Genomic DNA, 15,019 nt, shown 5'->3' with positions numbered 1-15,019 from the left:
ATCCTATATTCACCTAATAACCAAAATCATATTTTCTCCTTTCTTTTCTCTTTCTATCTTTACTACCCTTTTTCTAAAATGTTGATTATAGTTTTTTTTTCGGTTATTTCACGAATAACCCGATAATGAAATTTTAGTTTAATCGGTTTGGTGTTACAAACCAAAAAAACAAGTTTAATCGGTTTTTTTGATCAAAAAAAAAGTTTAATGGGTTTAAAATCTAAATCAAAAAGTCAAATTGCAAATCAGATTATGCTGACCTATTTTTTTTTCTGTTTAGAGTCATTATATTAGAAAAGAAACATTTGACCAAAAAAAAAAAGAAAAGAAACATTTGTGACTCAAATCTACGGTTTCCACTACAGTCACGCCTTCCTTCCTCCTTCTTCCTCGTCGCTTCCGCACCTCTGAACCTCTCTTAGATCTCCACACAATCAAATCCTAGAGAGAGAGAGATAGAGTTCCTTTTCGAAGCTTTAAGAGTGTGTAAAATAAAATGACAACTAGCTATTGAGTTGGATCCTAGTTAGTTTTCGTGATTAGGTTTTTTGAAATCGACTGAAAGAAAAATGGTATTCAAGAACAAGCTCTTCTTCTCATCAAAAAAATCCGGATCCTCGAGCCCCGATAGCTCCAACAGTCCCAGATCCGTCGGCTCCAACTCCCCCAACCGATCGGACAAGAAGAAGTCGAAATCCGCCTCCAAGGATGAATCATCATCCCCGATCCCTAGCCCGAGCTCCCTCGGCGGTTTCGGTTGCAAGCAGGCTTCGTCGTCGGTTAAAGACGGTTTGAAGAAGAATAAAGGAAAAGAAGTTCCGTCTCCTCAAGCTCCTCAAGCTCCTCACTCTATCGGCAAATCGAACTTGTCTCCCAGCTCCGAGGCGAAGAAGAGCAGCAGCAGCGAGCGAGGAGGACCGGCGTTTGTTTCTCCGATCATGGCGTCGTCTCTGGGATTGAACCGGATCAAGACGAGATCCGGACCTTTGCCTCGGGAGAGTGTTTTCAATTTCCGGAACGATGGAGAGACTCCGCCTCTGCTGTGTACCAGCAAGTTGTCGAAGATGGTTACTGATGGTGGTGGTTCGGGTTCTGGTTCTGGTTCGGGTTCGGGATCAGGTTCGTCTGGATTTGGTAGTGGAGATAAGAAGAAGGAAGCTGGGAGTGTAATGCTGAGGTTTGAAGAGAACATGAGCCGCGCTCAAAACAGTGGTCGTGATAGTAGTATGTCTCCTGATACTGGAGTACCGCCGAAGAGCCTCAGCCCTACGTTGCCGCCGACTTCTGGATCTCGATTGCAGAATGCTTCTGCATCCTCATCTGGAGCTGGTATGTCCCAACATCTTGAAATGCTTTTGGTGGGAGGAGAAACAGTGTTAAATTTAATTTAAGGATGAGCATCCGTGTGTGTGTGTTAATAACTGGAGCTTATAGTTATAACCGCTTTTGGCACATCTTAGTCTGAATTGTAATCTCGATATTGTATGTCACTTGTTACTTCTTTCAGTTCTTATTAGTATTACTCACGTTTTCTTATGGTTGTACTTCGCAGGCCGCTCTGGACCTTTAAAAAGTTCAGACTTCTGCACCCCAGAGGTACCCCCATTCTCCATCATATTTACCTTTTATGTAGTCTGTGCTGTGTATTATGCTTAAGTGATCTTTTTGCCTTGGCGTTTATCTTTTTTTAAGAATTCGTATGAGTGGGAAAATCCAAAAGAGTCAGAATCACCGCGTTATCAAGCCTTACTTCGTATGACAAGTGCTCCTCGGAAAAGGTTTCCTGGTGACATCAAAAGCTTTTCTCATGAGCTTAACTCTAAAGGTGTACGGCCCTTTCCGTTGTGGAAGCCTCGTAGGTCCAACAATGTCGAGGTATTCTAAAGTCTCCGATCTCTATTAATCCGTTTTGAGTTTTTTTTCCGTATGCAGAATCTAATAGTCTGTCTTTTCCAGGAAATACTGGTTCTGATTCGGGCAAAATTTGATAAAGCAAAGGAAGAAGTAAACTCTGACCTTAAAGTATTTGCTGCCGACCTGGTGGGAATTCTTGAGAAAAATGCAGAAAGCCATCCTGAGTGGGAGGAAACATTTGAAGACTTATTAATTTTGGCTCGCAGTTGTGCTATGACTACTCCTGGAGATTTCTGGCTTCAGTGTGAAGGCATAGTTCAAGATTTAGATGATAGACGTCAAGAGCTTCCTCCTGGCGTTCTCAAACAGCTTCATACACGGATGCTTTTTATACTTACCAGATGTACGAGATTGCTACAGTTTCACAAGGAAAGTTGGGGAGAAGAGGAACAAGTTGTGCAGCTACGTCAGTCCAGAGTTTTGCATTCTCTCGAAAAAATACCTCCCAGTGGAGCGGGAAGGAGTGCAAGTGCTGCAAAGGTCTTAAAGATACCACCATCCACCAAGAAAGCTTATAGTCAGGAGCAGCGTGGTTTGCAGTGGAAGGAGGACGTTGTTGTACGCTCAGTTCCTCCCCTATCTCCTTCTGAAAATGATGTTCTTAAAGAATCTGACTCTCCTGCAAACATTGATAGAATGTCTTCGTGGAAGAAGCTTCCATCTCCAGTACTGAAAACTGTGAAAGAAGCGCCAGCCTTGGAAGAGCAGAATCATAACAAAGTTGAACCTCCAAATCTGGTTAAGAATCGACATGCGGCTGTCTCTACTCTCAGCGGCCCTCCCGCAAAAGATTCTCATGAACATTCCCCCAAGCATCGGCACAATGTATCTTGGGGTTACTGGGGGGAACAGCCACTTGTTTCGGAAGAAAGTTCAATAATGTGCCGTATCTGTGAGGAGGAGGTTCCCACTACACATGTTGAAGATCACTCTAGAATTTGTACATTAGCTGATAAATATGACCAGAAAGGATTGAGTGTTGATGAGCGGCTAATGGCAGTTGCTGGAACTCTAGACAAGATAGCAGAGACCTTCAGGCATAAGGATAGCCTAGCAGCTGGAGAAAGCCCAGATGGTATGAAAGTATCCAATTCAAATTTGACTCAAGAGTGTGATGTTCTCTCGCCAAGGTTGAGTGATTGGTCGCGGAGAGGGTCTGAAGACATGCTTGACTGTCTCCCAGAGACGGATAATTCAGTTTTTATGGATGATCTAAGAGGTCTACCCTTAATGTCATGTAAAACACGTTTTGGTTCCAAGTCTGATCAAGGCATGACAACTTCATCTGCCAGTAGCATGACGCCTAGATCTCCAATTCCGACCCCTAGACCTGATCCAATTGAAATGATTCTAGGAGGCAAGGGTACTTTCCATGATCACGATGAATATCCACAGGTTTGTGATGGTTGTGCTCCATCTTCATAAATTGTCTTGTCTTTCGTTATTAAGTATTTATCTGATAGTAACTCTTGATGCAGATGAGCGAACTTGCTGACATTGCAAAATGTGCAGCAGATGCCATTCCGGGGGATGAACAATCTATTCCATTTTTACTTTCTTGTCTTGGAGATCTGAGGGTTGTCATAGACCGCAGTAAGTTTGATGCACTTACCGTAGAAACTTTTGGGACTCGCATAGAAAAGTTAATCCGGTGAGTTTCTTGTGTTATTGTTGGTATGACATATCTTCTTAAGTCCCTCCCTCTCTCTTCTTTTTGCGTTTGTGTATAATTTGTAGATGTTCTATGATTTCAAGAAATATTAGGTGTTGAAATTATAGGTTTCTTCATTATGTAGGGAGAAATATCTGCAGATCTGTGAGCTTCTGGATGATGAAAAAGTTGACTTATCAAGCACTGTAATTGATGAAGATGCTCCTTTAGAAGATGATGTTGTTCGAGGCTTGAGGACCAGTCCAGTACACCCGCGCGACCGCACGTCCATAGATGATTTTGAGATCATAAAACCAATAAGTCGGGGAGCATTTGGGAGAGTTTTTTTGGCTAAAAAGAGAACAACAGGAGATCTATTTGCAATCAAGGTAAAATATAATTTCTTTTGCTCTCTTTTCTTTTGTTAAAAAAATATTGTTGTTAGGATGACGTGGATGGCAAAATCTTTAGTTGGATTTTCTCTAGTCTTGTGTTGTAATGTCTGTTATACTCCTCAGGTTCTGAAAAAGGCAGATATGATCCGCAAGAATGCTGTTGAAAGTATACTAGCCGAACGTGATATTTTGATCAATGTCCGCAATCCCTTTGTGGTGAGCATGTCTAACCTTTAAAGCACATTCTTTGGAGAGATCTACATCTTTAAACGTAACTCTTTTTTGGAGCAGGTACGTTTCTTCTATTCTTTCACATGTCGTGACAACCTATATCTGGTGATGGAGTATTTGAATGGAGGGGACCTGTATTCGTTATTGAGAAATTTGGGTTGCTTAGAGGAAGATATTGTCCGTGTGTATATTGCCGAAGTTGTAAGTTCTGCATACTTATTCTGAAGTCATGCCATAGAAGTTCTAGAAAGTGATTCCATGATCAATTTTCTTTTCAGGTCCTTGCTTTGGAATATCTGCATTCTGAGGGTGTTGTTCATCGTGATTTGAAGCCTGATAATTTGTTGATTGCGCATGATGGTCATATCAAGGTACTTTTCCATTGTTAGAACTCTCTTCGGCCATCTTTTGAGAATAAATGGTTAACATGATGGTTATTCAGAATACTTTGGTTGTCTTGCTATTTGAAGATTAGGAGACTGTATCCTGGTCTTAGCAATAAATTCTCGGATCACTGCGACTTTATGGTTTGTTCCGTTTTATTGAGCAGTTGACAGATTTTGGGCTCTCCAAAGTTGGTCTCATCAACAGCACAGATGATCTGTCTGGTCCTGGGATATCTCTGCTTGATGAGGAGGAATCACGATTACCAACATCCGAGCATCAGCTTGAAAGGCGCAAGAAACGGTCTGCTGTGGGTACTCCTGACTACTTAGCGCCAGAAATTCTTTTAGGGACAGGACATGGTGCGTTCTAATCATGGTGTATATTTATCTTCTATTGAAAATTTGCTTTTGAGTTCTGGGTTGGTTAAAACGAGCCAGGAAAAAAAACGCTCTACAAAACTGTTTCTGCATAATAGTCATATATGCTTAGTAGTTAGTACGCTGGACTCCCGAGTTTCATATATTTCTGTTTCGTTCATATTAACATATACTTGCGATATTTTTTCAGCTGCAACTGCGGATTGGTGGTCTGTTGGAATCATTCTGTTTGAACTCATTGTGGGAATTCCACCTTTCAATGCTGAGCAACCTCAGGTGAGAGACTAATCATTGTGTTGTTTCTTGTTAATGCTTTGATAGCAGAACATACGTTTCTCAAGGTCTTCGAATGCGTGTTATATTTTGTACTGGCTTCTATATTCCTGTAACTTATGTATGAAACGAGTAGTTATGTTTCTATGGTTTATTTACATTTTCATTTTGGCTTTTAACATTTATTTGCATTTTCTTTGGTTTGTTCTAGCAAATATTTGACAATATTCTCAATCGTAATATACCATGGCCTCATGTCCCGGAAGAAATGAGTGCTGAAGCCCACGATATTATAGACCGGTAAGACATATTTTCTCTCTTTCTCTCTTTCTAATTATACGCTTCACACTAGGGTCGCTTCCAAAATCAGCAGTTGTGCAATAGAAAACATTGATGAACAACTCTTTTCTACTCATTATATTGAGTAACTATCTGGTTTGCTAACGTCCAAAGTAAATGAATATGTTAAGGACGTTTGATTTCAAATTCTGTGTTTCCATATACAAGATAGAATTTTTGCTCTATAGATCAGAGACTAGTTATTGTCTGTAACGTCATGTCATCTTCTCTTTCTAGATTTTTAACAGAAGATCCTCATCTGAGACTTGGAGCTAGAGGGGCTGCTGAGGTAAAAATGGATGTCTTTTTTTTTTCTGTGTTGACGTTGTTCCAGTTTGCTGTAAACTTTTATTGAAAATGTTTTCATTGATGCAGGTCAAGCAGCACATCTTCTTTAAAGACATCAATTGGGATACACTAGCGAGGCAAAAGGTGCTTTTTTTTTTTTTTGAAGATATATGATTTGTAGAAGCAAATCCTCATGTTGTATACAATGTCTTTAACGCTATTTTTCTTTAGGCTGCATTTGTTCCAGCTTCAGAGAGTGCAATCGACACTAGTTACTTCAGAAGTCGCTACTCGTGGAACACATCGGATGAGCAATTTTTCCCATCAGGCGAGGTTCAAGATTATAGTGATGCTGATAGCTTGAGTGGCAGCAGTGGTTGCTCGAGCAATGGTCATGAGGAGGGAGAGGTAACATTCATTGATCCTCTTTTCATTAATGTTGTGCGAGACTGTGAATGTAAATAATTTCAACAAGATGGATCAAAATGGGTGGTACACAGGTCGAAGAAAGCGACGGACAAGCAGAGTCCGAGTCTGGCGTACCTGTAGATTACTCTTTCAGTAATTTCTCGTTTAAGGTACTCTTATCAATGACTTCCCTGTTAAGAACCAGTTTTGTTCGAGTATATAAAGTCTATTTAGTTGCTGTTGTTTTATACCCATATTTTTCATTTTTAGTATTGAGCTCTATGTTAGTACCTCTTTACTTGACGCTCTAAGTAAAACTTGCTTCTTTTCGTTGTTTTGCAGAACCTGTCGCAGTTGGCATCAATCAACTACGATCTTCTATCTAAAGGCTGGAAAGATGAGCCACAACCAAACTCGCATCCCAAGTAATAATATGCTTATTACAGTTTGGCCAAAGCCAAAGCCTTTTTAAATCCAAACCAAATGTGCATGAAAATGCAAAACTGAGGTGTATATTTATCACAGAGAAGATCAAATATTATTTTGACAAAAAAAAAATCAATATATATGATGACAATTAAAAGCCTACTTTTTCTCTTAGTAGTGTGACAAAAATCTTTAGTCGTTTCTATACATAAATTATTAACAAACAAACACATTAAAGAAAACATAATACTTTGTAGCTTCTCAAAAACATTTACAGCATCAAATGGTTCATAACTTCATATTATAAAAGTTACTAATTATCAGAGAGACAAAAAGCTGAAACAATACTGAAATAAAGTTAAAGTTAAAAGCACTAATAATTACAACCTCAACGAACTCATCATCATCAGTGCCCAAGTCCACACACATGAAAAGAAAAGATGGAAAACCAAAATTAACAAAAAAAAAACACTAATTAACGCCAACTCTAATCCCCCTCCATATTCTTAACTACCACTGGAGAGAGAATACACTAGCAAACACCGAAAACGACGACGTTTCAAACCATCATTCCAACTAGTGAACCTCTCCAGCCTCTCTGCATCCATTGGTCTATCCCACCTGATCCGTGCCCGATTGGCGCAACTCCTGGATCCTCCTCACCACCTCCACCATCACTGGCCTCTTGTCAGGGTGCTGCTCCGTACACTCAATCCCCAGCTGCAGCATCTCCTCCATCTCTCCTTCCACCACCGTCTCCAAACTCATCAGCTCCGAGTCGAAAACCTCACTCCTCCACGCCTCTCTCCCCACCGAATGCACCCACCTCGCCAAATCCATCCCTTCCTCATTCATCACCGAGTTAGACGGCGCTTTCCCCGTGAGCAGCTCTAGCAGCACCACACCAAAGCTGTACACGTCCGCCTTCTGCGAGACACGCCTCGCATCAGTTACTTCCGGGGCACGGTACCCGGTGGTAGGACGGTTTGGGGTTGTGGTCGAAGAGCCGACGAGCTGAGCCAAACCGAAGTCAGAGACTCGCGCATCGTGGGAGTTCGTTAAGAGGATGTTGGAAGACTTGACGTTCCCATGAGAGCTCAACGGGTCTTGCGAGTGTAGATAGTCTAGTCCACGAGCTGCTCCAAGAGCGATACGTGACCTGACTTCCCAGTCTAGTGGACTCCGTCCTGCGCCTTTGTTTCCTATATAACATAGCAAATGACATTAAAGCACACAACACAAACAAAACCTATTCTCCGAAACAAAAACACACAAACCACTTCATATAGAAAACTCTCACCGTGTAAGAGAGCAGACAAGCTTCCCATAGGCATGAAGTCATACACAAGCAGCTTCTCGTCTCCACTGTAATAATAAGCCCTCAACGGCACCAAGTTCTCATGATCCATCGCCCCAACAACCTCAATCTTCTCCTTAAACTCTCTATCCGACATCGTCACATCCTTCAGCCTCTTCACAGCCACAAGCGTCGCCGCGTCAAGCACCGCCTTATACGCCGTCCCGAACGTCCCCTTCCCCAGAACCTCCGCAGAAGCTCTCAACAGATCCTCCAGCTCGAAAACCTTCGTCGCGTTCCCAAAGAACACTAACTTCCTCGTCGTCCCCGATCCGTTCACCTCCGCGCTGCTTCCCGCCACCGCCGCCTCGTATCCACTCTCCGTCGCCGCTTCCGCCGCTTTCTCCCCGGGAGTTTCTACATCAAGCTGCTTGATGGTTCTTCCAACGTCGTCGACGACGTCCCTCGTCCCCTTCTTCCCAAAGAGAGCCATCAGAACCATAACAACCACGAAGAACGCAACCACGCAACCAATCACTATCCCAGCTATCACTCCACCGGAAAGCTTCCCCTTCTCTCTCTTCTCCTCATCAGTACCAGGAATGTTCCCGACAGAAATAGGCTGACTCGGCACAGTTCCTTCATTCGAACAAACATCAAGCGGTTTCCCACAGAGTGAAGTCCCAACAAACGAATCAGAGTCGAATCTCTGAAGACTCTTCGGTATAGATCCGTTCAACAAGTTGTTAGAGACGTTAAACTGATCCAAATCAAGGCCCATATCCAGTAAAGGCCCAGAGAGCTTGTTGTTCTCTAAGTAGAGAGTCTTGAGCCTCGTGAGGTTCTTAAACCCGGAAGAGATCTCTCCTGAAAAACCGTTACCTCCGAGATTCAGCCTCACGAGGTTGCTGAGGCTGAACAAGACCTCCGGTATCTCCCCGGAGAATCCGTTCCCCTGGAGGTACAGCCTCCGGAGGTCGGAGCAGCTGCCTAGATCCAGAGGGAGCGTTCCGGTCAGGGTATTGAGACGGAGGCTGAGAGTGCGGAGCTGGGTTAAGTTACCGAAAATACCCTCGGGTATCTGGCCGGAGAGCGCGACGCCGGGGAGGCGGAGGGCGGTTACGCGGCCGGCGGAACAGGAGACGCCGGTCCAGTTGCATGGCGTGGGGTGTTGGGCGTTCCAGAGGAATGTGCGGCCGCCGAGGGCGGAGCGGAGGGAGAGGAGGGCGGATTTGTCGGCGGAGAGGTCTTGGAGAGAGGGAAGGGGGAGAGAGAGGAGGAGGATGGAGAGGAGGAGTGGGGAGAGAGTCGCCATTGAAGAGAAGCCCTAGAAAAGCTCTGAAGAAGGAAGGTTGTGAGTGAAGTGAAGTGAAGGTAGTAAGTAGTCAACACTTATCAGTCAATCTCTCCTCTTTTTCTCCTCTTTTTCTTCTATTATTTTATTAGTTTGCTTTTTTTATAATATTTAATTTTAAAGAACTTGGGAATGTGACAAAAACGACATTTCTAATACGGCGGTGACATATGTCATTCCCTGCTTGGTTAAAAATATGTGATTGCAATGGATCAGATTATAGGAGAGTATCCTATGTACATGTTTAGCAGTATTTGTCTCTGTCTAAGCTGCATTAGTCTTCTAACACCATTTTCAAAATATTTTGTTCTTTTTCGTCTAAAATTGAGATAATTCACATCCGTTTCTCTCTTTTTATATAAATAAAATGCTCTAGTTACATAAACTGCTAAAAATGTACAGAGTTATTTTTCTTTTTTTTGAATTATACAGAGGTATCCTGGCCCCACATAAGTGGTCCAGACTAGTCACGTGTTGCCACATGTCGGTCCTCTGTCCCTGGCGATGCCGAAATATTAATTCTCCAGTAGCCGGGATTCGAACCCAGGTGGCGGAACTCACAGCTGTGAACCCTTTACCAACTGAGCTAGAAGCTCCGGTTAATGTACAGAGTTATTACTATTGTAGTCATCGTTATTAACCGTATTAAAAAATGTTTTGGGGAAATGAAGTGTAACATGAATAATTTAGCAAGTGGATGAGTATAGTTAGGGGAAGATATTAAACTAATACTCCTACAAGAGAAATGGAATCCAGAAAAGTTAATTAAAAACCGTGCTAACTGCTAAGAACATCATGAAATTCCTTGCATCTGAGTAAAGTGAAGGCCCTCTTCTCAAGATACACTTAGTTCTATGTTTTTCCTTCGTTAATAAAACAAAACAATCATATTTATATAAAATTGATTTTTTCTGTAGAATATATTGCATAGTTGTAAAGGAAAAATAGAACATGGGTGCATATAGTAAGTAGGACCATAACATGTAGAAAAGGCAACAACAATAATTTACAGCATTAAATAGTTTTTCCCAAAACACATTCTCTATTTATGTCATTGTATCCACTCTGAATTATCCAATCAAATAGGGTCCCATTAATATATTCTATTAAAATATAGGCTAACTTGTTTAAAGAAGTAAAAAACAAAAAAAAAAACTTAAAAGTCACGACGGTTACAGTGATATAGAAAAGTAGAAAACAAATGGTTGAGCGTTACACTGGAAGAGAACGGCTACAATTATCTTAAAATCTAATTCTTGCACCGACTTGTTATCAAAGTTTGCACTTTGCAGGGTTCACCTCAACACCATAATACACCATGAAATATCTACGAGCTCATATGGTATCTCAATACTACAATCATTTGCTTAGAGAACCACATTGTTCGTTTTACCAGAACTGTTTAACCATAAATTAATGATAAAACATACATACAAGATCTCTTTTTCTTTCTGTTAAACAAACAAGTTCAACCTATAAACTAGAATTGTATAGGCAACGAATGGACTTTCAAAGTCATGCTCTCTATTACTTGGAACCAAAGTTCTCCATCTGGGTCTAGGGTTTTGAAGATATTTATATTTCTTTATTTTCTTTCAAGCGATTACCCTTTTTCTGAACCAATGCAACAGCCGAGGTTATAACGCACAGAGCCAAGAACGTGAGAACAGTCGAAGTCCCTGTCTCTTTCATTCTTCGTAGTGGCACTGATGTGTTTAAGCTCATAGTCCCAAACTTCGTTCTTGAATCTTCTGGTCTACAAAAAAGAACGTGCCATATAGACCAGGATTCATGGATAAGATGGACAATATTGTGTCGTCTTTGATGAACTGCTGAGAAAAGTTCCATGAGTTTTACCTTATGAAACTCTTCATTTTATGCCACAAAGACGGTCCTTTTCTGGACTCCGACTCAAATCTATGCTCCTCTTGACGAGTTTCTACAAATGAGGATTATAAGTTTCTTTTTTTGTTTGAAAATAGATTTTAATTAGGTGCAAGTAAGTATTGTACCAGTACTACTGCTAGATCTTCCGAGCGACGAGAACTCCTGTACCAACTCGCGCTCCCTCTCGCTGAAGGTTTCAAAATTGTTTTCAACATTTTAGCAAAGCAAAGCATGGCATAGAGGGATGGATACAAAAGAAGTGATTTGACACAAACCTTAGGTTTTTGGGGATCAAAACCTTCACCACAAAGCAATGATCACCTCTAACTGAAGGTCTATCCGTGTCTGGAACTCCTTTCCTATATAATTTCACAGTGTCCCCTGGCTGAGTTCCAGGCGGAATCCGAAGATCCATCGTTCCCTCAACTGTTTCTACCTGACACAAAAAAAAAGGAAGATGTCATTACCTACAACTAGGTTCCCATTACCGAGTAACAAGAAGCTAAAACCACCTTAGTGACAGTCCCAAGTATTGCATCTGTGAAATCGATGGTGATCTTGGAATATAGATTAAGCCCTTCCCTCCGGATTCCACGCTTCTCATCAACTTGAAGCACTATGAATAGGTCTCCAGCTCGTCCACTATAGAAATTACAAAACCAATAGTTGAAAAGAAAAAAAAAACTAAATATCAGGAAACGTAATTAGTCGAACGTGTTACCTTCTCTTGTCCACGTTACCTTCTCCTTGAATCCGCATTGTGGCTCTGTCGCTGACACCAGGAGGGACAACAACATCCATCTTTTTGCTAGACCGTAGTCTCCCGTTGCCATTGCACATTCGACATTTATCAGTTATGATTTTGCCTTCACCGCCACATTTGGAGCAAGTGGAAACCTATATATATCACACATTATTATGTCATCTATAGCACAAGTCATTACAGGAATAGCAGGTGATCAGAACAGTAATGGCCTACCTGAGACATGATTCCAAAGGGTGTTCTCTGAGTGTCCATGACACGGCCTTTACCACCACAATTGCTACACTGTTTAACGTCCTTACTAGATTTAGCACCTGTGCCTCCACAGCCATCACACGTTGCTAAATAAGAAACATCGATCTCACGCTTTACTCCAAAAACAGACTCTTCAAAGCTCAACCGCATATCATACCTAACATACATGTTCCCCTAGTATCAGTCAAGAAACAAAAAAAAAAAATCCCAAAGGCCAGGGAGACAAGGAAATAAAACACAATGGGCAACCAACCAGACAAGGCCGCAACAAGAGCTTATTAGCAAAAGGGATAAGCTGAATATCTAATTTCCTATAGCTAAATGTCACCCATTCACCACAGAAGGGATGTAGGAATCAAATACTAATTCATGGGTAAGTAACTATAATCGTGATAAACAAACAAACATGCATCTTACCTTATGTCAAGGTCAAGGCTTCTCTTATTCATGAAATCAAAACCCCCCATCCCTCCTCCAGAATCACCCATTTCTCCAAAGAAACCATCAGAACCACCTCCAAAGAAGGCACTATACAAATCAAATGGATCCACCTGAAGAAATGAGAATCAAAGAGGTCATTTTTCAATTCCAAAAAATATCTGAGAGCTTCAGAAAAATGACTTACTCCTTCAGAAGCATCCTGTGATGCATTGAAACTTCCATCTAAACCAGCCTCGCCAAAGCGATCATAAGCAGATCTCTTCTCCTCATCAGATAATACCTACAAAAAAACGCTTCATTTCCACTTGTAATAAGCAAAAACAATGAAGCAAAGACTCTGAATGAAAAAAAGGAAAAAAAAAAGAGAGGAGTTTGAAGTTTACCTCATAAGCAGCACTGATCTGTTTGAACTTATCTTCAGCACCAGGGTTCTTGTTCATGTCCGGATGATACTGTTTACACCCAATCACACAACTCCCTAAACCTTATAGTTCCAAGCTATCAAAAGTAAAAGAGTAAAATGAAGTAACCTTGCGAGCGAGATTTCTGTACGCGCTCTTGATCTCCTTCAATGTGGCGTTGCGTCCGACATTCAATGTTTTGTAGTGATCCTTCCCGGCGGCGGCGGCGGCCATGGTGACCCCACGACGGCGATTTCCACCACATCGCAGAAAACTGGGAGGTGAAGGGAATGAAGAATTGGAATGGGGGAACTGGTGATGGAAGCTGTGAGTTGGGTTCAGAGATGGAATCGAAGTAGAGGGAGCCATTTCATCTCATCTCATCTCCGTGGAGCTCTGCGAGATTTGAGAGGAGGGGGAGAGGGTTTTAACGTGTGGGGGGTTTTTGTTTTGTTTTGTTCAGTGGTCATCTACACGGCAACACTTGGGCTTAGATTCATATCGAAACGACGTCAATTGAATTTTTAATATTTTGGGCCGAATAACTTTAATACCCAATAGACGGCCTTCTCTGAATTATTTCAACGCCTCATTTGTGTTTATCCAAGATAGTACCGAATACAGTTTCTGAAAATACAACCCAAGTAGCTAAGTAGTAGCGGAATTGCACCCTTTGTTAATATGCCTGGCTGATTCGGCCGGCCTAGAAGAAAAGGACAAGCTATCATATTGTCTGAACGAAATTTAGAATGTTCCAACTTATATCAGAAAATAAATAGATAGATTGTATGTTTTTGAACAACCTCTTTGTTAAAGAATACCAAAATAAAATGCTGTAAAGATATCAACCAAAAACATGACAACTGAATAAAATATTCAGAGTTCTATATGCTCATGTAAAAGGAGTCCAAGTTAAATGAATGATGAATTATATGATATCATTTACACCTAATACTTCCATTCAGTAAGGAAACCAACAAGTTTTCTGAACAACTGCCTTTTCTCTGTGTACAAGTTAAAATCGGAATATGCTTTATAAGACTAGTTGAACTAATCGAATGTTACTTTCTGTAAATAAAAGAAACTATTTATGAGAAAAAATGTTATTTTATAGGAAAATAAAAATAAAATGTCAGTAAGTAAATCGATATCTCACCACTCGTAGGTTTTTTTTTGTCGATAAACAAAATCATAACTTTGATATTACTTTATAGAAAGCTTAATCAAGTGGGTTGGATGTCATGATTATTAGTTTAATAACTTTACAAGCAACGTGTTCAAAATGGATACACTAATCAAAGTGTGATATAAAAACGTACTAAGGTACAAAGTACTAACAATGTACTTGTGTTTTCATGCCTTGCAAAACTTAAGAAAACGTTAATACAACTTTCCAGCATCATCCTTTTTAGGTTACTTAATGGCCATTATGCCAACTTCAGAGAAATGCGTCACAACTTTTATTAGTGGAGTAGTCACGAACGTCCCACTCAGAAAATAAATTATCACAAATATAAATAAATAAAAGTTGAATTTGACTTTTCTTCCGTAGCTAGTCACGAATTTCAATGCATTAGATTAGGTCTTTACACTTTAGCAGTACGGTGCACGTGACGAGCATTACGGTGTGTTCCCACCTAAATATCCACCACCCTACGTCTTCGGAATTAAATATTTTTATTTGTTTTAAAATTCCTCATAAGTCACATGCAACATACTGCATAATGCTGTGAAGAATATTCAACATTTTACGCAGGTCGGATGTAAAATATAAAACATCTCCAATCTACCATTATATTTAGGGAGTTAAAATAGAATAATTTTTTTAAAAAAATAGAATAATTTTACTATGTTTATATAATAAAAATAGTTTAGCAATAAATAATATATGTTATTTTAATTTATAATTATAAAATTGTATTTCACCAATTT

At 40.6% G+C, this 15,019-nt stretch overlaps 3 protein-coding genes across 3 annotated transcripts; 1 reads left to right on the top strand and 2 right to left on the bottom strand.

Moving 5' to 3' along the window:
• The first annotated feature begins 316 nt into the window (after positions 1 to 316).
• Positions 317 to 6,851, top strand: LOC108861492 (probable serine/threonine protein kinase IREH1). The gene is made up of 17 exons (XM_018635367.2): positions 317 to 1,329; positions 1,553 to 1,596; positions 1,693 to 1,875; positions 1,957 to 3,309; positions 3,393 to 3,565; positions 3,711 to 3,954; positions 4,084 to 4,176; positions 4,252 to 4,392; positions 4,470 to 4,562; positions 4,742 to 4,937; positions 5,146 to 5,231; positions 5,440 to 5,528; positions 5,805 to 5,856; positions 5,943 to 5,999; positions 6,087 to 6,263; positions 6,356 to 6,433; positions 6,606 to 6,851. The coding sequence occupies exons 1-17, from the start codon at positions 570 to 572 to the stop codon at positions 6,690 to 6,692; spliced, it is 3,906 nt and encodes a 1,301-aa protein (XP_018490869.1). The 5' UTR covers positions 317 to 569; the 3' UTR covers positions 6,693 to 6,851.
• Positions 6,852 to 7,022: 171 nt separating this feature from the next.
• LOC108861493 (probable inactive receptor kinase RLK902) lies at positions 7,023 to 9,538 on the bottom strand. Its single transcript, XM_018635368.2, has 2 exons — positions 7,990 to 9,538; positions 7,023 to 7,891 (listed from the first exon to the last, which is right to left on the bottom strand). Exons 1-2 carry the CDS (start codon positions 9,299 to 9,301, stop codon positions 7,302 to 7,304), a joined length of 1,902 nt encoding a protein of 633 aa, XP_018490870.2. The 5' UTR covers positions 9,302 to 9,538; the 3' UTR covers positions 7,023 to 7,301.
• A 1,140-nt stretch (positions 9,539 to 10,678) lies between these two features.
• Positions 10,679 to 13,535, bottom strand: LOC108861491 (uncharacterized). Its single transcript, XM_018635366.2, has 11 exons — positions 13,217 to 13,535; positions 13,070 to 13,138; positions 12,871 to 12,966; positions 12,663 to 12,796; positions 12,207 to 12,402; positions 11,949 to 12,124; positions 11,740 to 11,869; positions 11,503 to 11,663; positions 11,353 to 11,414; positions 11,198 to 11,279; positions 10,679 to 11,096 (listed from the first exon to the last, which is right to left on the bottom strand). Exons 1-11 carry the CDS (start codon positions 13,454 to 13,456, stop codon positions 10,916 to 10,918), a joined length of 1,527 nt encoding a protein of 508 aa, XP_018490868.2. The 5' UTR covers positions 13,457 to 13,535; the 3' UTR covers positions 10,679 to 10,915.
• Between the last annotated feature and the right edge of the window lie 1,484 nt (positions 13,536 to 15,019).

Source organism: Raphanus sativus, chromosome 5 (genome assembly GCF_000801105.2).
Source record: "Raphanus sativus cultivar WK10039 chromosome 5, ASM80110v3, whole genome shotgun sequence".
Lineage (NCBI taxonomy): Eukaryota > Viridiplantae > Streptophyta > Magnoliopsida > Brassicales > Brassicaceae > Raphanus > Raphanus sativus.
Note: the sequence above shows the minus strand (reverse complement) of the source record. Positions and strands in the feature narration are given on the sequence as shown.

Coding starts and splice junctions, on each gene's coding strand:
- LOC108861491 (XM_018635366.2), bottom strand. CDS start 13,456: ATGGCTCCCTCTACTTCGATTCCATCTCTGAACCCAACTCACAGCTTC. Junction 12,967..13,069: donor AGATCAGTGCTGCTTATGAG/GTAAACTTCAAA, acceptor GTTTTTTTGTAG/GTATTATCTGATGAGGAGAA. Junction 11,097..11,197: donor AAAATGAAGAGTTTCATAAG/GTAAAACTCATG, acceptor TCTTTTTTGTAG/ACCAGAAGATTCAAGAACGA.
- LOC108861493 (XM_018635368.2), bottom strand. CDS start 9,301: ATGGCGACTCTCTCCCCACTCCTCCTCTCCATCCTCCTCCTCTCTCTC. Junction 7,892..7,989: donor CTTGTCTGCTCTCTTACACG/GTGAGAGTTTTC, acceptor TATGTTATATAG/GAAACAAAGGCGCAGGACGG.
- LOC108861492 (XM_018635367.2), top strand. CDS start 570: ATGGTATTCAAGAACAAGCTCTTCTTCTCATCAAAAAAATCCGGATCC. Junction 4,563..4,741: donor CGCATGATGGTCATATCAAG/GTACTTTTCCAT, acceptor TTTATTGAGCAG/TTGACAGATTTTGGGCTCTC. Junction 5,529..5,804: donor GCCCACGATATTATAGACCG/GTAAGACATATT, acceptor TTCTCTTTCTAG/ATTTTTAACAGAAGATCCTC.